Genomic DNA, 18,945 nt, shown 5'->3' on the forward strand with positions numbered 1-18,945 from the left:
TGGTTAAAATTGCTTTTTAAAATTCACAGAATACACACACACTCACACAAATGTTTCCAACAATATATTATATAATGAACACAGGTTTGTTGTGCCTTGTAGGTATAGGCTATGCGCAGTGCTGCATAAAATAATAACAATATAGCAGCCTATATACATTTTCAAAAAGATTTCAGTAACAACTAAGCTAGAGAAAAATATATTGATTATCATGTTACTTCAAATGTTTCCATTCGTTATGATGATATGAAATGAGATAATAGTAAAACATGAAGCCGTTTGGAGCGTTTTGCTTTTCCAAAATATGATGCATTCAAACGCGATCGCGTTTAAAAATATGATACATTCAAACGCGATCGTGCTCAAATATAATTATGGTTAGGCCTACCATATACATATCTACGTTTGAGCAGATATCCACAAACACAGTAACAGTAAACACGGGTCTAAATATTATAATATTCACCATATATCTAGCAACAGTTCAACTGCAATGTGAAATTTATGCAACAATAACAAACTAATATGTAAGAATTTCTTACCTTATCTTTCTTGTCTTGAAATCGCATTCTTCTTCTGGGGTAAAGCCAATGTAAACTCACGTCTTTCAAACTCGACGAAAAGCAGAGACTGATGAAGTGTTTTGTTTTTGAGGTAACGAGCGCGTTCGCGTTCCATGTGGAGATTTGCATGTGAATATCTTTTGCGCGAGTAGGCGTGGCCAAATTAAAAATAATTAGGAAGCGTTTGAGAAGCTGGACATCTTGTTGGTTTTATACAAATTACTTAAACAGAAAATATTTGTTTTCAGTTTGAATCCGATCATTTAAAAGTACACACTTAAATGTTTATAAAGGTATATGGCTCATAAATGTGTGACAAGTATTCGCTGAGTTTTGTTTCAGTTTATAGACGTGCTCAAGAAAAAAAAGTTCACGCGACGGAGAGGCAGAACGCACACCCTGTTTATTTTCTTTATTTTTCAAAAGCACAATGTTTTGATTTGATTGTAAGTGGACACAAACAAAAGTAGAAATATCACAGATTATTTTTTTATATTTATTTTTTCTGTATGACCATAAATGACGGAGTAATTTAAGTTTAAAGTGCTACAATGTAAAAAAAGTCCAGCAAAACGCGGGGGCGCGTTTGCCGACCTCAGAGGGTTAAGTAAAACGATTGTCTTTTGAACCTAAAGGGTCCAGCTATGCTGGGAGTACAGCAACAGCGCTTGCTTGTTCAAACCAGCTTCTGGATGTTAAATGTATACTTGTTTTGTAGTCAGTGTTGTTGATGATAATATCAAATTAGAAAATGTCCAAAGGTTGGATATTTTGTTGATATTAAGTCATTTAAGGAAATATATTGTTTTATAAAGGAAATTATGGGTTGGAGATAATTCCCCTAGACACGTGTGACTAAAGTTATTCAGAAACTTTGTGAAACCCGTTTAGAATATTTAGATTTTCCGTGTCGCTTATGAAAATTAATGTTCTGCCAATAATAATGATGTGAATGTGCTTTATTGTATTAATGTTATGAAAACAAGGGTATTTAAGAATAGATTGCCAAATTTTTGTAACAAGAGTTGAAGGTGCAAGCATCTAGGATAGCTGTGTGTAATTTAGAGACTGAGAACAAGATTTAGGGAATCTTGTGGTTTCTGTGAAACAGTAGAATAAGTGGGACTGAATAATCATAATACAATCTTGTGATTTAAGTTGAATCTGCAAACTAACCATTTGATAGAAGAATAAGCTTTTAAAACCAGTGTTGATGAAGTTAATGACACGTTAAAGTTTTAATACTGTATGAAGAGTAACTGAACAGTCCTGATAAATAGCGAGATAAAAGAGAGCAAATGCTGTAAGCAGTTCTGCTCATGCTCTGAAGAGATTTGCAGATGATGTTTTGTAAAAGTTTGATTGTGATTGGAAAGATGAACAATAACTTGACTGGCTCCAAACAAAGAAAGTGCCAAAATGACACAAATTTAAAGAAAAGTCTGTGTTAATATGGGTTAGAAAGTAGATCAATGTTAATATGATGAAGATTATGATTTGGCTATTGTAATTGAATTTGCAACTGGGACTGTAAAAGAAAATACAGAGAACTGCTTATCAATGGCTCTGTTTGCATTTCCTGAACAGAACACACTCTTCAGGGGTGTAAAGTAGGGTGGAGATGTTAGAAAGATCAGAGTGATAAGACTGTAGGCAGAATAACAGAGAGTGTTTTATTGCGGTCAGCGGGGTCATTCAGTGACTGTAAATGCCCACTGTATGACTGTAAAAGTAAATGAGGGAGAAAAGAAAGTTGATAGATGGAACTTTTGAAAGTTGTAAGAAGATTGAAAGATTTAAGTGTAAGGAATTCCTTTTGAAAGGAAAGAACTATAAAAAGTAACGGTTGACGTAAAATTACAGATAAGACTAAATGAGTTGCAAAATATTTTAAAAAGTACCGGTCACTAAAAGGATGATTGTGTTTTGAATGAAACGCTTTGATAAGGTTTTAGATGATATAGAGAGACAAATCTAATGAATGATTTATAATGATAATCAAAAAAAAATTATCACAAGCAGAGAGCGCAGCCTCAAAAGAAAAGTATCATAGAAGCAGACTGATAAACTCCTAGAGAAAACATTGAAGTCAGGTATTAAATTATGGTAATTGGGAACCTGACAACTAAAATTGAGATGAAATAAACAGAAGCAGTGTTACAGGATTAACAGTTGCTAAATGTAAAATGTGTAAAAAAGGCATTTGATTAAACAAAAGCTTGTTAATGTTGATTTTAAAAAGATAAGCTTTTGATTTGCTGAGACAATTTGCTTATCTAAATCTGGCATGTGCTGTGACTGAAACTGCCACAGTTTCAGTGCAACAGAGACTCATTCTGAGTGGAAATTTGTAATGTCTAAATTACAATACATGTAATTTATGGAAAAGATGCCTTAAGATGGGCTACAGTTAAAGAAAAGATGGCAGATAAAGTCTGAAGTTAAAAGTTTATGAGAATGCAGTGCACCAGTCCTGAATGCCTCAAGAGTCACTCTCTCATTCAATGTCAGCTGAAAGCTGTTGTCTGAGCCTGTGTAAAGCACAGTGTTTCAGTTGAAAATCATAGATATGGAAAAGCTAAAACAAATCATGCTACAGGCAGTCCAGATTTGACAAATTTAGAGGACAATTTGTAAATGTTTTAAAAGTAAAACTGAATGACTTTAAAGAAGTCTTTAAAATAATACTGTTTTGGACTTGTTTATTTTAGGACCAGAGACTTTTAGCTCTCATTTTAGCTTCCACCATAAAACAGGGCCGATGGCTCCGACTACAGAAGTAACAGTACACTGAATGTACGATTGTGATCTAAATTCACTGACTATAATCTAAGCAGCTAGGTTGCTACCTTTAAGATCAGTGTTTCCCCTACCATTATATAAGGGGGGCGCCCCGCCCTCCTAACGGCTCCCCCCGCCCCCCTTGGAGGTCAAGTAAATTTGATTTGATTTTCTTTATAGCGACAGATTACAATTTGTTATTTTATTAAAAAAAAAACCTAAATGGCCCTTAAGTAATATGTTATTTATCTTATTTCCACGATGGCATGTCTTTTCTGTCTGTGTTTACAATTATCCCAATGAGTGCGCACACTCACACACAAACAAACACTTGCGTCACATACAGTTGAGCACTAGCGGACAGAGAGCGCGCGGCTGGAAATGTGTCGCTGAACTGAAGATGGCAACACTCGCTCTACTGCGAGTAGCAGCCGGAGTAGCTCTCCTGCTCCAAGTCTAACGCCCGTTTCACATATATTTCGTTTGCGGTGAGTATTTTTTTTCCGTACCCATGTTAACAGAGCTTTCACACTGCACGAGGATGCAGTCCGTCGATGATCGATCTGTTCCAGTTGCGTTGCGTATACAGCAGTGCAGAGATCGTTTCTGCACCGAGTCTATTTCTGCTGTGCTGCAAACGCTGAATTAAAGTGACAGCGCATGTTTCGTGGTCAAAATGAACACCGATTGACCTGAAAATGTAGTAATTTCACCATAAGTGCGATTAATTAAATAAAATGTAGTAATCTCACCATAAATTTATTTAATTAATTACTACTTTTTTCACTTTAAGACTGAGTTAAAGCAAGGAAAACTACAATTTACCTCAACAAGGCGACATAATGAACAACACTCGTCTTATTCATGGAGGTGGAAAAACAAGTTCTTTGTGACATGCAAGATTTATTGTATTAAAATTTAAATACAAAAGATTTTAATATAAGTACATGGTTAAATATTTTACCACTTGCTTGAGCAACTTAATATATAATTATATAGAAGTAATGTATTGAATAATACATTGTTTAAATTGTGTTTACGTGAACGCGCGTTCACAGCAGTGGTGCGTCTGACAGGATTATTCTCTCCAATAAATGCATCATAGAAATAAAAACTTCTCATAAAGAAAGCCCATTTAAAATTTATATATATATTGGTTAGTATTTATAAATCTTTTTTTAGTTGTTAGTTAAAAAATAAAACTATTTAAGCTCTGGTCCATTAATATTAACAAATACTTCTATAAATTTAACAAAGGTTATTTGCAAAAGTCAATTTTAAAAAGATTTAAATATGTTTATTTTTTTTTTTTAAAGAGATATCTTATGTTAACATTTTTTAACTTTTACAAACCATTACCCTCCCAGACAACCAATTTATGTGACAGATAGATAGATAGATAGATAGATAGATAGATAGATAGAGATAGATAGAGATAGATAGATAGATAGAGATAGATAGCGTCTGTGTCAATTTTCCCCAAACCAACCAGTGCCTAACCCTGTGCAATGCTTAACTTAAAATTTTAATTTTGCAGGATGTCAGGATGGATTGAACCAAACAGAACTGATTCTGTATTGTTTTGTTAACATGAGCAACGTGGGTTGAGTGTTTTTCAGGGGAAAAGGACCCTGAGTGCTATTCAGTGAGCAAGAAATTATTCGATGATATGTTTCAGGTTGAAAATTCCACAGGTCACACCAAAAGGGACGACAAGACAAGCGGTCACTAACAAAATCACTTAAGGTCTGCTTTCACAGGTGACAGCAGACAGTAAACGACTCATTCCAGTGGGGGTGCGATCATGATCTAAGGGAAAATCTTGTAAGGATTTGAAAATGATTGAAGAGTGAGAGACCTGTGTCCAAGCATCTCACCTTAAACTACACCAACCAACGTCAGCAACCCCACACGCCAACGCAAAGAATAAAGTGAGGAATCAAGGATGTGCTAGAAACATACCTCTCCTTGCCAACGGTGGAAAGACCATTTCAACGGCACGCAAAGTGTCAAAATGGTGAAGATGGAACGTCCATGGGGCAACGAACATAGAAAAATGTTGACCAATTAATGGTTGAAGAAAAGTTTTGTGATTTTATTTGATTGAATCAAATTAGGGCTTAGTATTGATATAAATCTAATAATTTGACTTGTGCAAAGAAAAATGTGTTTTCAGGTAGAAGATCTATTAATTAATGTGAAGTATGGTGATAAGAAGAAAGACGGTATGTAATGGAAAAGTCAGGGATAATTTCAAACAACGAATGATCAAATTATAAAACTTTTCTGGTTAGATTTTATTAAATAGATTTTAATTAAATATAGCTTTAGAAGTAAAACCATTTCCTGACAAAATATTGTGATTAATTGAAAAAGGCTGAATACATAGTGTTATGATTGTATGTGTTATTCTGATAATTTTGTTATTAATGGTACAGTCTATCCTAAGGGTGAACAAAATTATGCAGATGGTACGAGTAACAGAAGTTGAAATAATAATCATTTACGTTTTTTCGGTATTATAATATCCTTTATTCTTACTATGCTTTAAGTTATACTGGAGTGACTGAGGGTCCGATTTATCGGGAATGCGGTAGCAGTGCTTATCCATTTAGCCCGGCTTCAGATAAAATGTTTACTTGCTTGCTCCTAAAGTTTTTATTTTTATTTGTTTATTTTTATTATTTCTTTCAAAGTTCAAGTAGAGTGATCAGGTATACAAAAATCAGATATGAAAGGTAACTGTGATGTAAAGACTTGAAACAACTCTTATCATTTATGGGTTTGATGCAGAATTAGAAACAAGGGTGTTTTTAAGTTGTTATAATCATACCTAATGTTAATGAAACCAAATTGTTTATCAGAGAATGATAAAGAGGAGGAATTGTTATGGGAAAATTGATATTTTCTCTATATTTTATTTTCAATGATTTAACAAAAGAATGCCATGCATTTCATGCAAGCAGAAAATTTAGGGGCACACCTTAAATCATAAATAGACTTAACGTACAGAAATTACAAGGTGCAGTTTTATTTTAAGTTCACAGGGCTCCAGACTAACATTTGAGGGCACCAGCACTAAGTTCTACAGAAAGTGTTTGGTAGCACTGTGGGATGACAAAGCACTGAGCTTAATTTCCAGTGTCCAGATAAAGTTAACTTTAATTATTATCATTCATAATGTCTTAATATTAATTCAAAAGCAAAATGAGTGACAAAATAGATATTAGGGAGTGAAAATAGCCAATAAGCGCCCTCTGCAGCTATGTTTACAATGGTAATTTAGTTTTAAAAAAAAATCTTCTTTTTTTAAATAAGTTTGAGTTTTCCTACTTCTTGAAACTTTTAGTTTTATAAATAGAGACAATCTTTAAAGGATGAACAAAAATGTTTTGATCAACACATTAAAAATAACATTTAAATATGATATAGTTTTGAAGTGCTGGAAAAAGATGTGTAGGCTACTGTTATAACCACAGTATACCATAGTTACAGTTAGTGTTACTACATAAAATCCATGGTGAATGTTGCTGATCTGTGGACCTAAAGCCTTCTATAACTTGTTCGTTCATGGCACGTTTCTCCTGGTTTCCACGTCAACGCTGTTTGATCTGATATGGTTTATAACAGAGAATTCTGCATCGAATCTGAATGTTTCTCACTGGATCTCGCAGCGATGTTATTAATTCTGTCGCGAACTCAATGGATTTCTTCACTGGATCTCCACGATGTAATGGTGTCGCGTGATCGAGATCGACCCATGACTGGCGAGAGAAGCTCTGCGCTGTCTATTATTGGTTCGAACTATTAAACGGTCTGTGAAGCAGAAATGAGTAGCGCCGTTTTTTTCGCTTTCATTTTGTTTTGATTTATTAACATGTCACGGCATACTCTATGCTTGAGGCTGAGAATGTGTCTAACTAGCGTATTGTGTTTAAACTGCAAAGTGCCTGCACTGTCTGCAAACTTCGTTCTGGGGTAGCTGAATTCAGCTGAATTCTCGCAGCCATTCTTCCTGATAATGGTGGGTTCGGGCCTTTATCACCTCACAAACCTCTGATTCTGAATCATCATCCGACTTTGTCTGTGACATTGATATTTGTCTCCGTTTCCTTCCTGTCAAATTTACTGGCACACTCTCAAATTTTGGTCGCAGTCTGGAGCCCTGACGGTAATTGCATGTTAATCCCACGTGTAAACATATCCTTGTTTCATGTAAACAGGATTAAATTACATCTTTTTAAGCGGAGGTGATATTTAAAGTATGTCCCAGCCACTGCTGCTTTCTTACAAGTGTACCCTGATGAACCATGATTATTGTGAAACCTGATAGTGGTGTTATACAGAGGAGATTTGCAATAAGCATTTTGTTACCCAATACCCATCATTTATTTCAAATATCTATATCTACAACAAAATGTGTGTGCATGCGTGTCCAAGCATGCTTTGTGTGTATTAAGTATTTTTTTTTCAAGCCTTTCATTCTTTTTTGTATCTGTTTTAACGTATTCTCCATCATGGATATTTTATGGCATCAGACTGTCAGCCCTACATTTCGGGTTGACCTAGACACTAACAGCATGGATGGCATGCTTTAAAGGTTGTATCAGCGATTTCAGGCCCAAACATAAATGATCACATTCATCTAATCTTTCCTAACGACCCGCTAGCTACCCGCCCCATAAGCATGCCGTCAAAAGAATTCGTCTCTGTAGGAAGCCTAGGCTCTGAGATCTGCACACAAAAACAGCTGGTTTCACCACCACTCAAAACCAAAATAAATAGTGTTCCAACCAATCACCGACAGGGGTGGGTGTTGTGAGGTTTTGCGCTAGTGCACGGCTGCCTATGATGGCTGCACGCGAAAACCTCACAACACCCACCCCAACCCCGATAATTGCTGCTCGCAGCTATATTTTAAAATTATTACTATTTAAAAGTAAATTTGCAAATAATATTATAATGTGTAGTCTACCATAATACAAACACAGTCAGTTTTAGTTAGTCTATCTATGTGGACTAATTTGCAGATATTATGGGCGTAGGTTGATACAGCGCAGGAGATGCAGATAACTTGGTAAAAAAAAATATGTCTGCTGTGCCATTACAAAAATGTTCTTAACCCTTAAGAAACTAATTTCTTTTTTAAATATGATGTCATTACGTTGCTGTCTTGCTGCTAGCCAATAGTGTTGTTATGTTAGTGAACGAATTGTTATTTTTGAACGAATGTTTTAGGTGAACGAATCTTTCTCGTTCACATAATCCATTGACTCATATTTCTCGTTCCCTGAAATCCCTCCCTCCACAGCAGCGAGGCGCTATTAGCAGCGCATGCGCAGCTCAGTGAACCGGGTAGCTCTGTGTTTTCGGTTTTCAACCTGCCAAAGAATGGGCCCTGTCCCAAATGGCACCCTAAGCACTCGTGGTCTTCCTATGAGTCCGCACTTTCGTGACGTAATGACGCTTTGACTGTTGGGAAGAAGTCTGCTGCGGAGTCCGCATATCGACCGCAAAGGGGGCGCTCGCGAGCACCCTTCTGAGGCCTAAAATGACAAATGGGACACCCTACGGTCTCACGGACACGCGCACACGGCAGCCATTGTAAGTCCACAAGACCGAAAGTGCATATGAAATGTGCCATTTGGGACAGGGCCTAAACCTCGAGCCAATAGCCTTCGAGTATGAGATGTGACGGAGCATGTGATTTGTTGAATGTAGTGAACGAATACGCCCTTCACTGACTGTGACCGAGTTGCTTTTGAGTCTGAACGAGAGAGAGAGGAGCTCTTCTCGTTCGTGAACGAGTTGAACGAACTGGTACATTTCGTTTGTGAACGAAAAGAACCAGTTGTATGAATGATAATGATGGCGAACAGATAGAGCTAGGTTTGTGTAGTTAGCATATTTAAGAAAGAAAACATCAAAGAAAGAAATTTACACTTTACCATTGAAAACAGTTTAATAACGCAAGCTGATGATTAAATGTAACAAAGACAAATTAACATTGTCATTTTTTACTTGGTTTGAGCTAAGTGGGCGGGGGGCACTTGAGTGTTTACTTTATTTAAATTTACACTTCTCTTTACCTGCTTTTCTTATATTTTGTTTGTGTTTTAGATTTAGTTTTGTGGTATTTTGCACTTTGAACAATTTACTTGACTATTACAGTACTGTAAGCACTGGTGTTTTGTGTTCATTTTGTATTATCAAAAATGAATTCATTACGTTATATTCATGTCATGCACTTCTCTAAAAACTGTAAAACAAACCAAAAAATATGACAGTATTGGTTAGGTCTCATTTGCGTAACGTCAGCAAATAGCATTTCAGTTCGGGCTGTGAAGGGGCATGTAATTGGTTGGATCTACTGAACGAATACGCCCATCACTGACCAAGATCGCTCAGTTTTGAGTCTGAAAGAGAGAGCGATCTCGTTCGTGAACGAATTGAACAAACTGGTACATTTCGTTCGTGAATGGAATGAAAGAGTACTGGGTAGATCGGTCATTTAGCATGTGATTCAATCTCATTCAAAGCGCAGTTATAGGTGTGCATATACAATTGTTTATATATTCATATTTAACATTCAGAACATAACTAAACTAAACGTTTTATGAATGTGTATGTCTGACCAAACAATTAAAACGTTAATTAAGCAAGAAAACCTTGTTTTGGTCATCTGAACCACTTATTTAGACTTATTTTATTAATTTAGTAAATAAGGCACACATTTTAACGAAGCCAAATCTTCTTTTTTTTTTGCAACAAGTAAATACGTTCGTTAAAACATAGCATAAAATACACTCTTTTTTGCCACCTGCTACAGTATTTACGTAATATGAAGAAATTGTCACTGAACGAATCAGTGAACGAATCTGAACGAATCATTTTGGTGAACGAACTGAAAATGAACGAGTCTCTGGAAAGAATAAAAATTTCCACCACTACTAGCCAATCGCTGCATTGCTGATTCATAGACATATACACTAGATGTTGCCTTGGCTACGGCAGTTCATTGGAACGAATGCGTCAATAGAGCCGCCATCTTGGAACAGGGGAGCTCCTCCTCTTTAATGCATCAGCGTCAATGTAGGCAAAGGTCTAACGGAAATAAAATCACCATAAATCGTCATGAATGCGATTTTCTAGTTTTTTTGGTTCGTTCCAACGGTCAGACATGTATTTATCATTGAGTCCAGAGAAAATTTAAGGTTTTAATATTAAGATAATCTACTTCTTTTTCAAAATATAATGCTTGAATCCACTTTTTTACCTATCATTGATTATGGAGACACAATCTATATGCATGCCTCTGCTTCTGTTCTAAAATCTCTCGATGCTGTATATCATAGTGCCATTCGTTTTATTACAGGGGACAGGTTTAGTACCCATCATTGCACACTTTATCAGAAAGTAAATTGGCTGCCCTTAAAATCTCGTAGAGAAATGCATTTTGCATTTTTTGTGTACAAAGCTCTTTTGCACAAACTACCATTTTATATTAATTCACTTTTAGCTGTTAGAAGGTCTGGTTATCAGACCAGAGCTCATGGATGGCTATTACTACAGATCCCAAAGATCTCCTCTGAATTGGGTAGATCTGCTTTCAGTTTTTCTGCCCCTCACACTTGGAATGAATTACAATGTACTTTTAAACTGGATGATCTGATGCCTTTACACCATTTTAGACGTCTGCTTAAGGATCATTTTATTACTTGATTGTGTTTGTTTCTTGTGATTGTTTTTGCTCTCTTTTTAATTGCTTTTAATTTATTTAGCTTGTTTTACTGTATATTGCACTTCTGGCTGTATTTCTCTTTTTTTGTGTGACCCACACAGGTCGTTGCTGTAAATGAGAACTCGTTCTCAGTCAACTTACCTGTATAAATAAATAAATAAATGCATAGTGCTAGTAGGCCTAAGTTTATTAGTCACATTCTTCCACTTGATTAAACTTAGAATGAACTATCGCTACTTACCTTAGCCTACTGCATGCAAAATGGCTACAATGGTGTGACTATACATTAGTGGTCAACCGATATATCGCCAAGGCCGATATATCGGCCGATATTTGGCATTTTTGAAATATCGGCATCGGCCGATAAGTTTTTCTGATTGGCCAATGTGTTGGAAGCGGGACTTTTATTTTGACAGCGCTCTGGACTTTTATTTTGACGGGCAGCGCTGAGACCACCAGCGCCACAAGAGAACGGCAACGGCAGCTCCTCTGATCACGCAGCGCTCACTCACATTCTCCATCTTCATTAGTTTACGATCTCTGTCAGTCATATCTAATACTTTGTTAGACAGAACTGGTAAACAAAGAAAGTAAATGGTATGCGAAGTAAGTAAAGTAAAGCGTTTGCTTTTATATTATTTGTAACAGAAAAGGCAAACAATTAGGCTAAAATATTTTCTCATTTGCCGTCAACATTCAGCAAATGCGCATCTACGTCATTTAAACAAATCTCTGAATATCTAATAAACATTTAATTTCACAAACCTTGCAGATTTAATCGAATCCAGCTGTGATATCTTGTGAAGTGTGCATTACTGTCTGCAAGTGACGGTCGGTCCGTGCGAAGTGAGTGAATGCGAACGGAAGATCAGCTTCACAGGAGACGCGATCGAAAAACTTTAAATTAGGGCTGCAACGATTCATCGAGTTACTCGATTTACTCGATTACAAAAATTCCTCGAGGCAAAAACTCTGCCTCGAAGCCTCGTTAAATTCCTATGACGCGCACTATACGCGCAGGGATCTGATTTCACACGGACCGTTGTTCAGTGTTCAGAAAGCACAATAGCGCGTGATACATTTTGAATTTAGCTGGCGCGATGGCGGAGAGTAAAGATGTCCATAAAGTTTGGGATCGCTTCCTTCCAGCGTCGCTGAAACAAGGTAACGATTCTGTCCCCCGCATTTTTTTTAACCCAGCGCCAATATTTCCGCCCGTGCCGAAGCCTATACATTGATGTTCGCTGATTTTAATCCCATACTGTATTTGTAGTGATGTCGTGATGCGGTTTGACTAGATATGATGTTTAGCTTTGATGTTTTAAAGTAGTAAATGTATTCATGTTCAACTGCAAGAGAGTATAGCCTAAAAAAGAACCCCTTCACACACACGCACCCTCACCCTCGTCTCTCTCACGCGCCAGTCAGACCAATTGCGGCAATGCATCACATATGCTCAAACTTTTATGTAGCCACGCAACAATAATTTCAGCATGCATTCACTGTATACACCGGGACGTGATGGAGGAACAAATATTGCATTGCAGTCTTTGCGAGACCTTGTTTGTCACGTCTGCCAAATAGTTACAGACAACAACAAAAAATTAAACTCCCCAGCCTGCTTCTCCAAATCCACTCGTACTTTTGGGGAGGACATAATCGGCTACCAAAGTAATTGAGCATAGAACATTTTCAATTAACAAAAAAAATATAATACTACAAAACGTGCTAATATACTTCAACTAGCCTAAGTGAGAAACAAAATGCTGTTCTTTTTAACATATTTGCAATAAAACATTCCCCTTTTTAAAGCTACACTTATTTTTTTATAAATTGTATACATTGTGTACCTGTTTGGCTTGATATTTTATATTCATTTAATTTATTTTTGTTCTCCGGTGGGTAATTTGCAGAAGGTGCAATCCTTTTTTTGTAATGTTGTATTAAGAAGACAAAACTAAGGCCAAATGGCCTTTACTATTTAAGTTTGTATTCATAGTTTTACATGTTATACATGTTTTACAGTAAGTTGACTTAACTGTATTGTTATATAATTGTTGGCACTGGCACTTATAAACACTAAATGGGTAAAAAGTACAATAAATAGGCTTAGTTTTGGAACCAAATGTTGGAGTTGGAATAAATAGCTCTGTTTTTTTTTTTTTTTTTTTTTTTTTTGAGAAATAAAAGCCAAATGCTTGATTATTTTACAGCCACATCATTTTCGTTATGCATTATTTGTTTTGGTTGTTTAAAAACACACAATTTTTTTTATCCGATTACTCGATTAATCGATCGATAAAGTGCTAGATTAATCGATTACAAAAAGAATCGATAGCTACAGCCCTACTTTAAATCCTTCATTTTAAAATATGCTGAATATAACCAGTTGCCAACTGTCATTTTCATATCTGTGCTATATCCAGTTGCCAACTGTGTCATATTCATATCGTTTTCACTGTGCTGTATGTAAAATTAGCGTTACCTTGTCTTTATTTGAAAAAATATGATTACCAGCACGAAATTACCAGATTACTGAGTGCCCTGTTACAGTGTTTACTTTCTTTTTATTCACATATTCATACATTTCTAAACAATTAATTTGTGAAAAATACTGTAATAGGATTGCAGATTAAAGAAGTTGCCATCTAAAGTATAAAAGCATGTTTATTTTAAAGATTTGTTTTCTAATTTATTTCCAATTTATTAAATATTGATTAAAATAAATATATATAAAAATATCGGCTTTATATCGGCCATCGGCCACCCTGCTCTCTAAGATATCGGCATCGGCCATCTAAAAACCATTATCGGTCGACCACTACTATACGTGTTAATTTAAACATTTAAATTGTATTGCTTTATTAAATATGATACACAAAGCAATTTGCAGGTGGAAGCAAATCAAAAATTTTAGAGGAACATAATGTGAAAGTTAGATAGTTGAGGTGCCAAAGACCGTTTCATCTTTTCTTTATTCCTGTCCCGCAATACTTTTGCCACATTAAATAAGTATGTAGGCTACTAAAGTAGTAAATACATCTTAAATAGCTAAACAGTTAACATTTTCACAAATTCCAGTGTCCTTCCACACCTCCATCCCCAGTTTGCAAGGAAGAAACAAGCCCCTGAGCCCACTGTATCCTTGTGCAAAACTCACACATACATAAGATTTGTGGAATTCTATGTATAATAATCATGGATGTGGGGCGGCGCCAGAGACTTTTTAACGCATGTGCTGAGGGGGTGCTAGATCATTGACAGGGGGAGCTGCGCAATTATATATATATATATATATATATATATATATATATATATATACACACAATAAATGAGGAAAAAATATTCAATATTCAATTATTTTAATGATCACAATTAATGTTTATTAAAAAAATATATTAAATTGAACAAGCGCAACATTCAGCATTCAATCAAATATTCTAAAAGATGTAGGCTATTATTAATAATAATGTTATTTCAACATAATATCTCGTTATTTCGACATATGTGTGCGTGCAACAAGCAAGATGTGCATTTGTAAATCCAGTGTGCATTGATTTTTATTAATAAACTAGTGTTTTCTGACAGTGTCGGCTGCAAAGATGAAGTTGACGATCGCCATATTCGTAGTGAACGCGCCTATAGAGAGAAATGCACATAATGGATTACAGGGTTCTTCAAACTCGGTCCTGGAGGGCCGCTGTCCTGCAGAGTTTAGCTCCAACACTGATCAAACACACCTGAGCAAGCTAATCAATGTCTTCAGGATCACTAGAAACTCACAGCTAGGTGTGTTTGATCAGGGTTGGAGCTAATCTGTGCAGGACAGTGGCCCTTCAGGACCGAGTTTGAGGAACCCTGGATTACATAATAAGAGAGTAGCCTTTTTCTTTTCGTTTTGAATGATTTAGTTTAAAGACATTTCAAGTCGGGCTGCACGATTAATCGCAATAAAACCGCACGCGATTTGGCAAAGGCTGCGATTATTTTAAGCGCAGCTTGTCAGTGGAGTGCGGCTGATCGGTAGTAAACACTGCCCCATTTGAACACCAGAGGGCGCTCTCACGCAAACACGCTAAATATGCCCCGCCGCAGAAGTACAATAACGGCGCATCATTCCAGGAAATCCCTGTCGCTGTAGCTGAATAGTCAGAAGATTGAAACGCTTTGATTAAACATGACTTATAAATGCACGACTGCCTTATTCTGTGTCAGAAGCTCATCATCTCACAGAAGGAGAAGCTCAACTGTCCTTATGAAGTGAGTTTGGAGTAAATGCATGTTATTAAATGTTGCATGTTATTAAAACGAGGTTCATAAATTATTCTCGTGTTTGGAAAGATATTTGACTCGTGTTGTTTTTTTCAAATGCACGTTATAAGTGACTCAAACTCACAGTGCTTTCAGATGGAGCAGCGTTTACAGAGCCGTACATCAATGACAAACTGCGCATAAAAAAAAATAATCGCAGCCTTTGCGATTTTAAAATCGCGATAAGCGATCTCGATTTAAGTGCGATTACATGGAAATTGCGATTAATCGTGCAGCCCTAATTTCAAGCTTTGTGTATTTGATGTATTCTCATGTCTGTGAGGCATACGCTGAGTTTCGTTAAGTTAGGATGAGATGCGCTCCAGTTAACGTGCAATGCAAGTTACCGCGCAGGCGCCTCCATGATTATATTGTCTGTTATATTCTTCTTATTTATTAAATCCAGGCAATTGGTTGATGAAAAATTTATTAAAATTAAGATACAATTTATACAAAACGAAATTCACTTTAAAGAAAGGATTTCTACAAAACAAAACATAATGAAGTGGTCAAAATCATGTCTGACCCACTCCATGTCTCTCAATACATTGCGCATCTGACTCGTGCTGTTCACTTTTCATAATTAACATAGATGGGGAAAAAAATAACATTATAATATTTTAACAAATATGAAACTAAATGCGCTTATTTAATGGCTACAACAGTATAGTAGGCCTACAGACTCTCTATTTGTACAAATTGCTGCACATTCATTTAATTCTGAATTTTGCACACATAAGTTGAAAGGCATTTGTTCAAATCAAGTTTACGGATAATTGTGCGTGCCTTTATTAATAATTATGTTACTAAAATCATAAAGTAGGCTATGCACAAAAAATCAGATGAGCCCAGAATATGAACGCAACCTTTAATTACACGTTAAGCATTTTCCTCACATAGAAAACCATTATAAGAACGCTTAATGTGGCTTAATGCAGATTAGAATGTCCCCTTATTATGTTGAAATAATGACTTATGTCGAAATAACGACTTCTTATGTCGAAATAACGAGATCTTATGTCGAAATAACGACTTAATATCTCGAAATAACAAGATAATATGGATGGGGCCGATCCAATCCAGTATCGGTATCGGGACCGATACCAGCGTAATTCACGTATCGGATTTTCCCGATCCAACCTGCGGAGATATCCGATATCCATGAGTCATGTCTGCGCTTTAACTTGTCTGCTGAAATGACTCCAAAAGTGATTCCCGCCGGCTAGTCTGCTAGCTGGCTGCAAACTGCGGAATGGATTTCCTGAACGGAGGCGCGGCTCAATGAGACACAGAGTTATGAGACACGCCCCCGCTCAGGAAATCCATTCCGCAGTTTGTGGCTAGCCAACAACGTCCGCTGTGTGGAAATACTTCACACTGGAAACACCGCAGAGCAAGACAGCAAAATGCAATGTTTCAGGGCTCTTTGAAGCTCCCTCGCGTCGTACAACACAATGAACGCAATCAAACATTTTAAAAAAGCACCACGTTACTGTGCGTGGATTTCCTGTTTTTCTGACTTCCTTTTCTGACCTTATACTTACCTCAAGTTGCCTTCTGGGACATACATGCATACATACGTACATATCATACTTGCCTGTTGAGAGAAGTTTATTTCAGCATCATATAAAATAAACAATAATTATAATAATAATAATATTAAATCAAACACAGCTCTGATATCGGAATAGTATCGGTATCGGCCGATATCCATATTCAGGTATTGGGATCGGATCGGAAGTGAAAAAATGTGGACCGGTGCATCCCTACAAGATAAGTTTTCTTTTTTTTCTTTTTTTAAATGCGGTTCAGGGCTTCCACAGAATACAGCCTGAATATAATTGCTTCCAGACATTATTTTTGGGGGTGCTTTGGTCTTTCTTGGGGGTGCTGAAGCACTGCTAGCCCCTCCCATCCCCTCCCTAGCGCCGCCCATCATGGACTGTTTGAAGATTGACAGGGAGAGGACAAGCATACTATTTAGGACTGTACTTACAGGTTACAAGCGCCACACTGTTTTTTTTTTTTTTATTAAAAGGTTCGAGTACAATCGGTAAAAAATCTAAGTTAGGAACAACACAGCCAAAAGTGGGTATTGAGGATCAACTCCTGCATATTGTACATTTTAAACACAAAGGTTATTTAAAAAAATATCTAACCAGTACAACACATTCACAGTTCATTTTCTTCCTCCAAGCAGAGAAATGTAGACACTTAACTTATAAAAAACAACATGACTACTACCATCCACATAGTAACTAGACTGATCATATTTCTTTAAGCCATGTTTTGCGTGAATGGGGTTACTTTAACTGTACAAAATCAATTTGTCAATCATAATCACTTGTGAAATGTAATCCCTTGCTGTCTGGTTTTTAGATTTCGTTCGTGTGAACATCCATACGAACATCCATACGCAGCACAAAAGTCCGGCATCATCCATGAATTCGAAGTACAGGCGGAGATAGCAGCGTTACCTAGCTACTTCCTATGACAAGACCCCTGTTCCAAGATGGCGGCGGTTTTGACGCATGCTTAGAACCCCAAGGCGACATCTAGTGTATATATCTATCTATGATCATTATTTCGAATATCGATATATCTGACTGCCCTTTCCAATGAACACACAAGAACGCGCAGTAATCTCAGACTTAATCCAGATATGTAATCAATATCCGCAGATTCGTTTGAACCAAATTAGCCAGAGATCAGTTTATCGTGATTAGAAGATCTGGCATTTGTCAAATCATTTCAGATGTATTAAGCGACGTACGAAGAACGGACCCCTGAAATCCGCACCCATATCGCCTAAAAACACAACACTAAAATAAATACAACAGATTATGTGAAGTGTCCAAATGCATTTGGATTGAGTATTTACTAGTGGTATTCGCTTATAGAATGGGTAGATGCAATAAAATGATGAAGTTTAACATGTGGTATACTGTCATCTGCGAGAGGATTTTTAATAGCCCGAAACAGCACGATTTTACTCAGCGCTGTTAAAATACATTAAACGATAAAAGAAAGACTCAGCTTACCCCCTGTCTCTGCCGCGATCTCTATCTGAATATCCAGGCATGTTGTAAAATGTAATGGCAAGTCAGACAATATGAAAATAAAAGATTTTTTGTTATTTATGGAAAATTAGTTTGTCGACTATGCCTGGAAGGAAATTGCAAAATGGCCGCTGATATGTCGCTTGATCGCGTGCTAGAAATATCAATGCGCATTAGAGGCACTAGTTTTTAGTTAGTATTTGCCCATTTATTCATTTTTCTTGTAGTCAGATCAAAGAATAACGTACTAAATTAACAATACAATACACGAATACTGTATTTTATCTAAAATACGTCGCAACATAGGAACTTTAGAACCTATTTTCACTGATGCAGCACACGGGTGTAAGGATAAATAAGATTTTAAGAGAGGTTGTTGGTCTTAATTACGTCAGCAACCAACTTTGTGTGTGTGTGTGGGGGGGGGGGGGGGGGGGTTGACTAATATATATATTTAAAACAAATGAATACATAATAACAAACACAAGGA

The 18,945-nt window shown here is 36.5% G+C and overlaps 1 protein-coding gene across 6 annotated transcripts in view; it reads right to left on the reverse strand.

Annotated features, from left to right (window-relative positions):
* LOC311301183 (putative ATP-dependent RNA helicase DDX5) overlaps window positions 1-18,608 on the reverse strand; it is a 332,367-nt gene extending 313,759 nt beyond the window's left edge. For all 6 annotated transcript variants that reach the window (XM_084426118.1, XM_084426114.1, XM_084426119.1 and 3 more), the window contains exon 1: window positions 18,438-18,608. In XM_084426118.1, coding sequence (XP_084282244.1) covers window positions 18,438-18,478 — 41 coding nt within the window. In that variant the 5' untranslated portion in view covers window positions 18,479-18,608. The remainder of the gene's footprint in view (window positions 1-18,437) is intronic.
* Between the last annotated feature and the right edge of the window lie 337 nt (window positions 18,609-18,945).

Source organism: Rutilus rutilus (genome assembly GCF_951802725.1).
Source record: "Rutilus rutilus genome assembly, chromosome: 12".
Lineage (NCBI taxonomy): Eukaryota > Metazoa > Chordata > Actinopteri > Cypriniformes > Leuciscidae > Rutilus > Rutilus rutilus.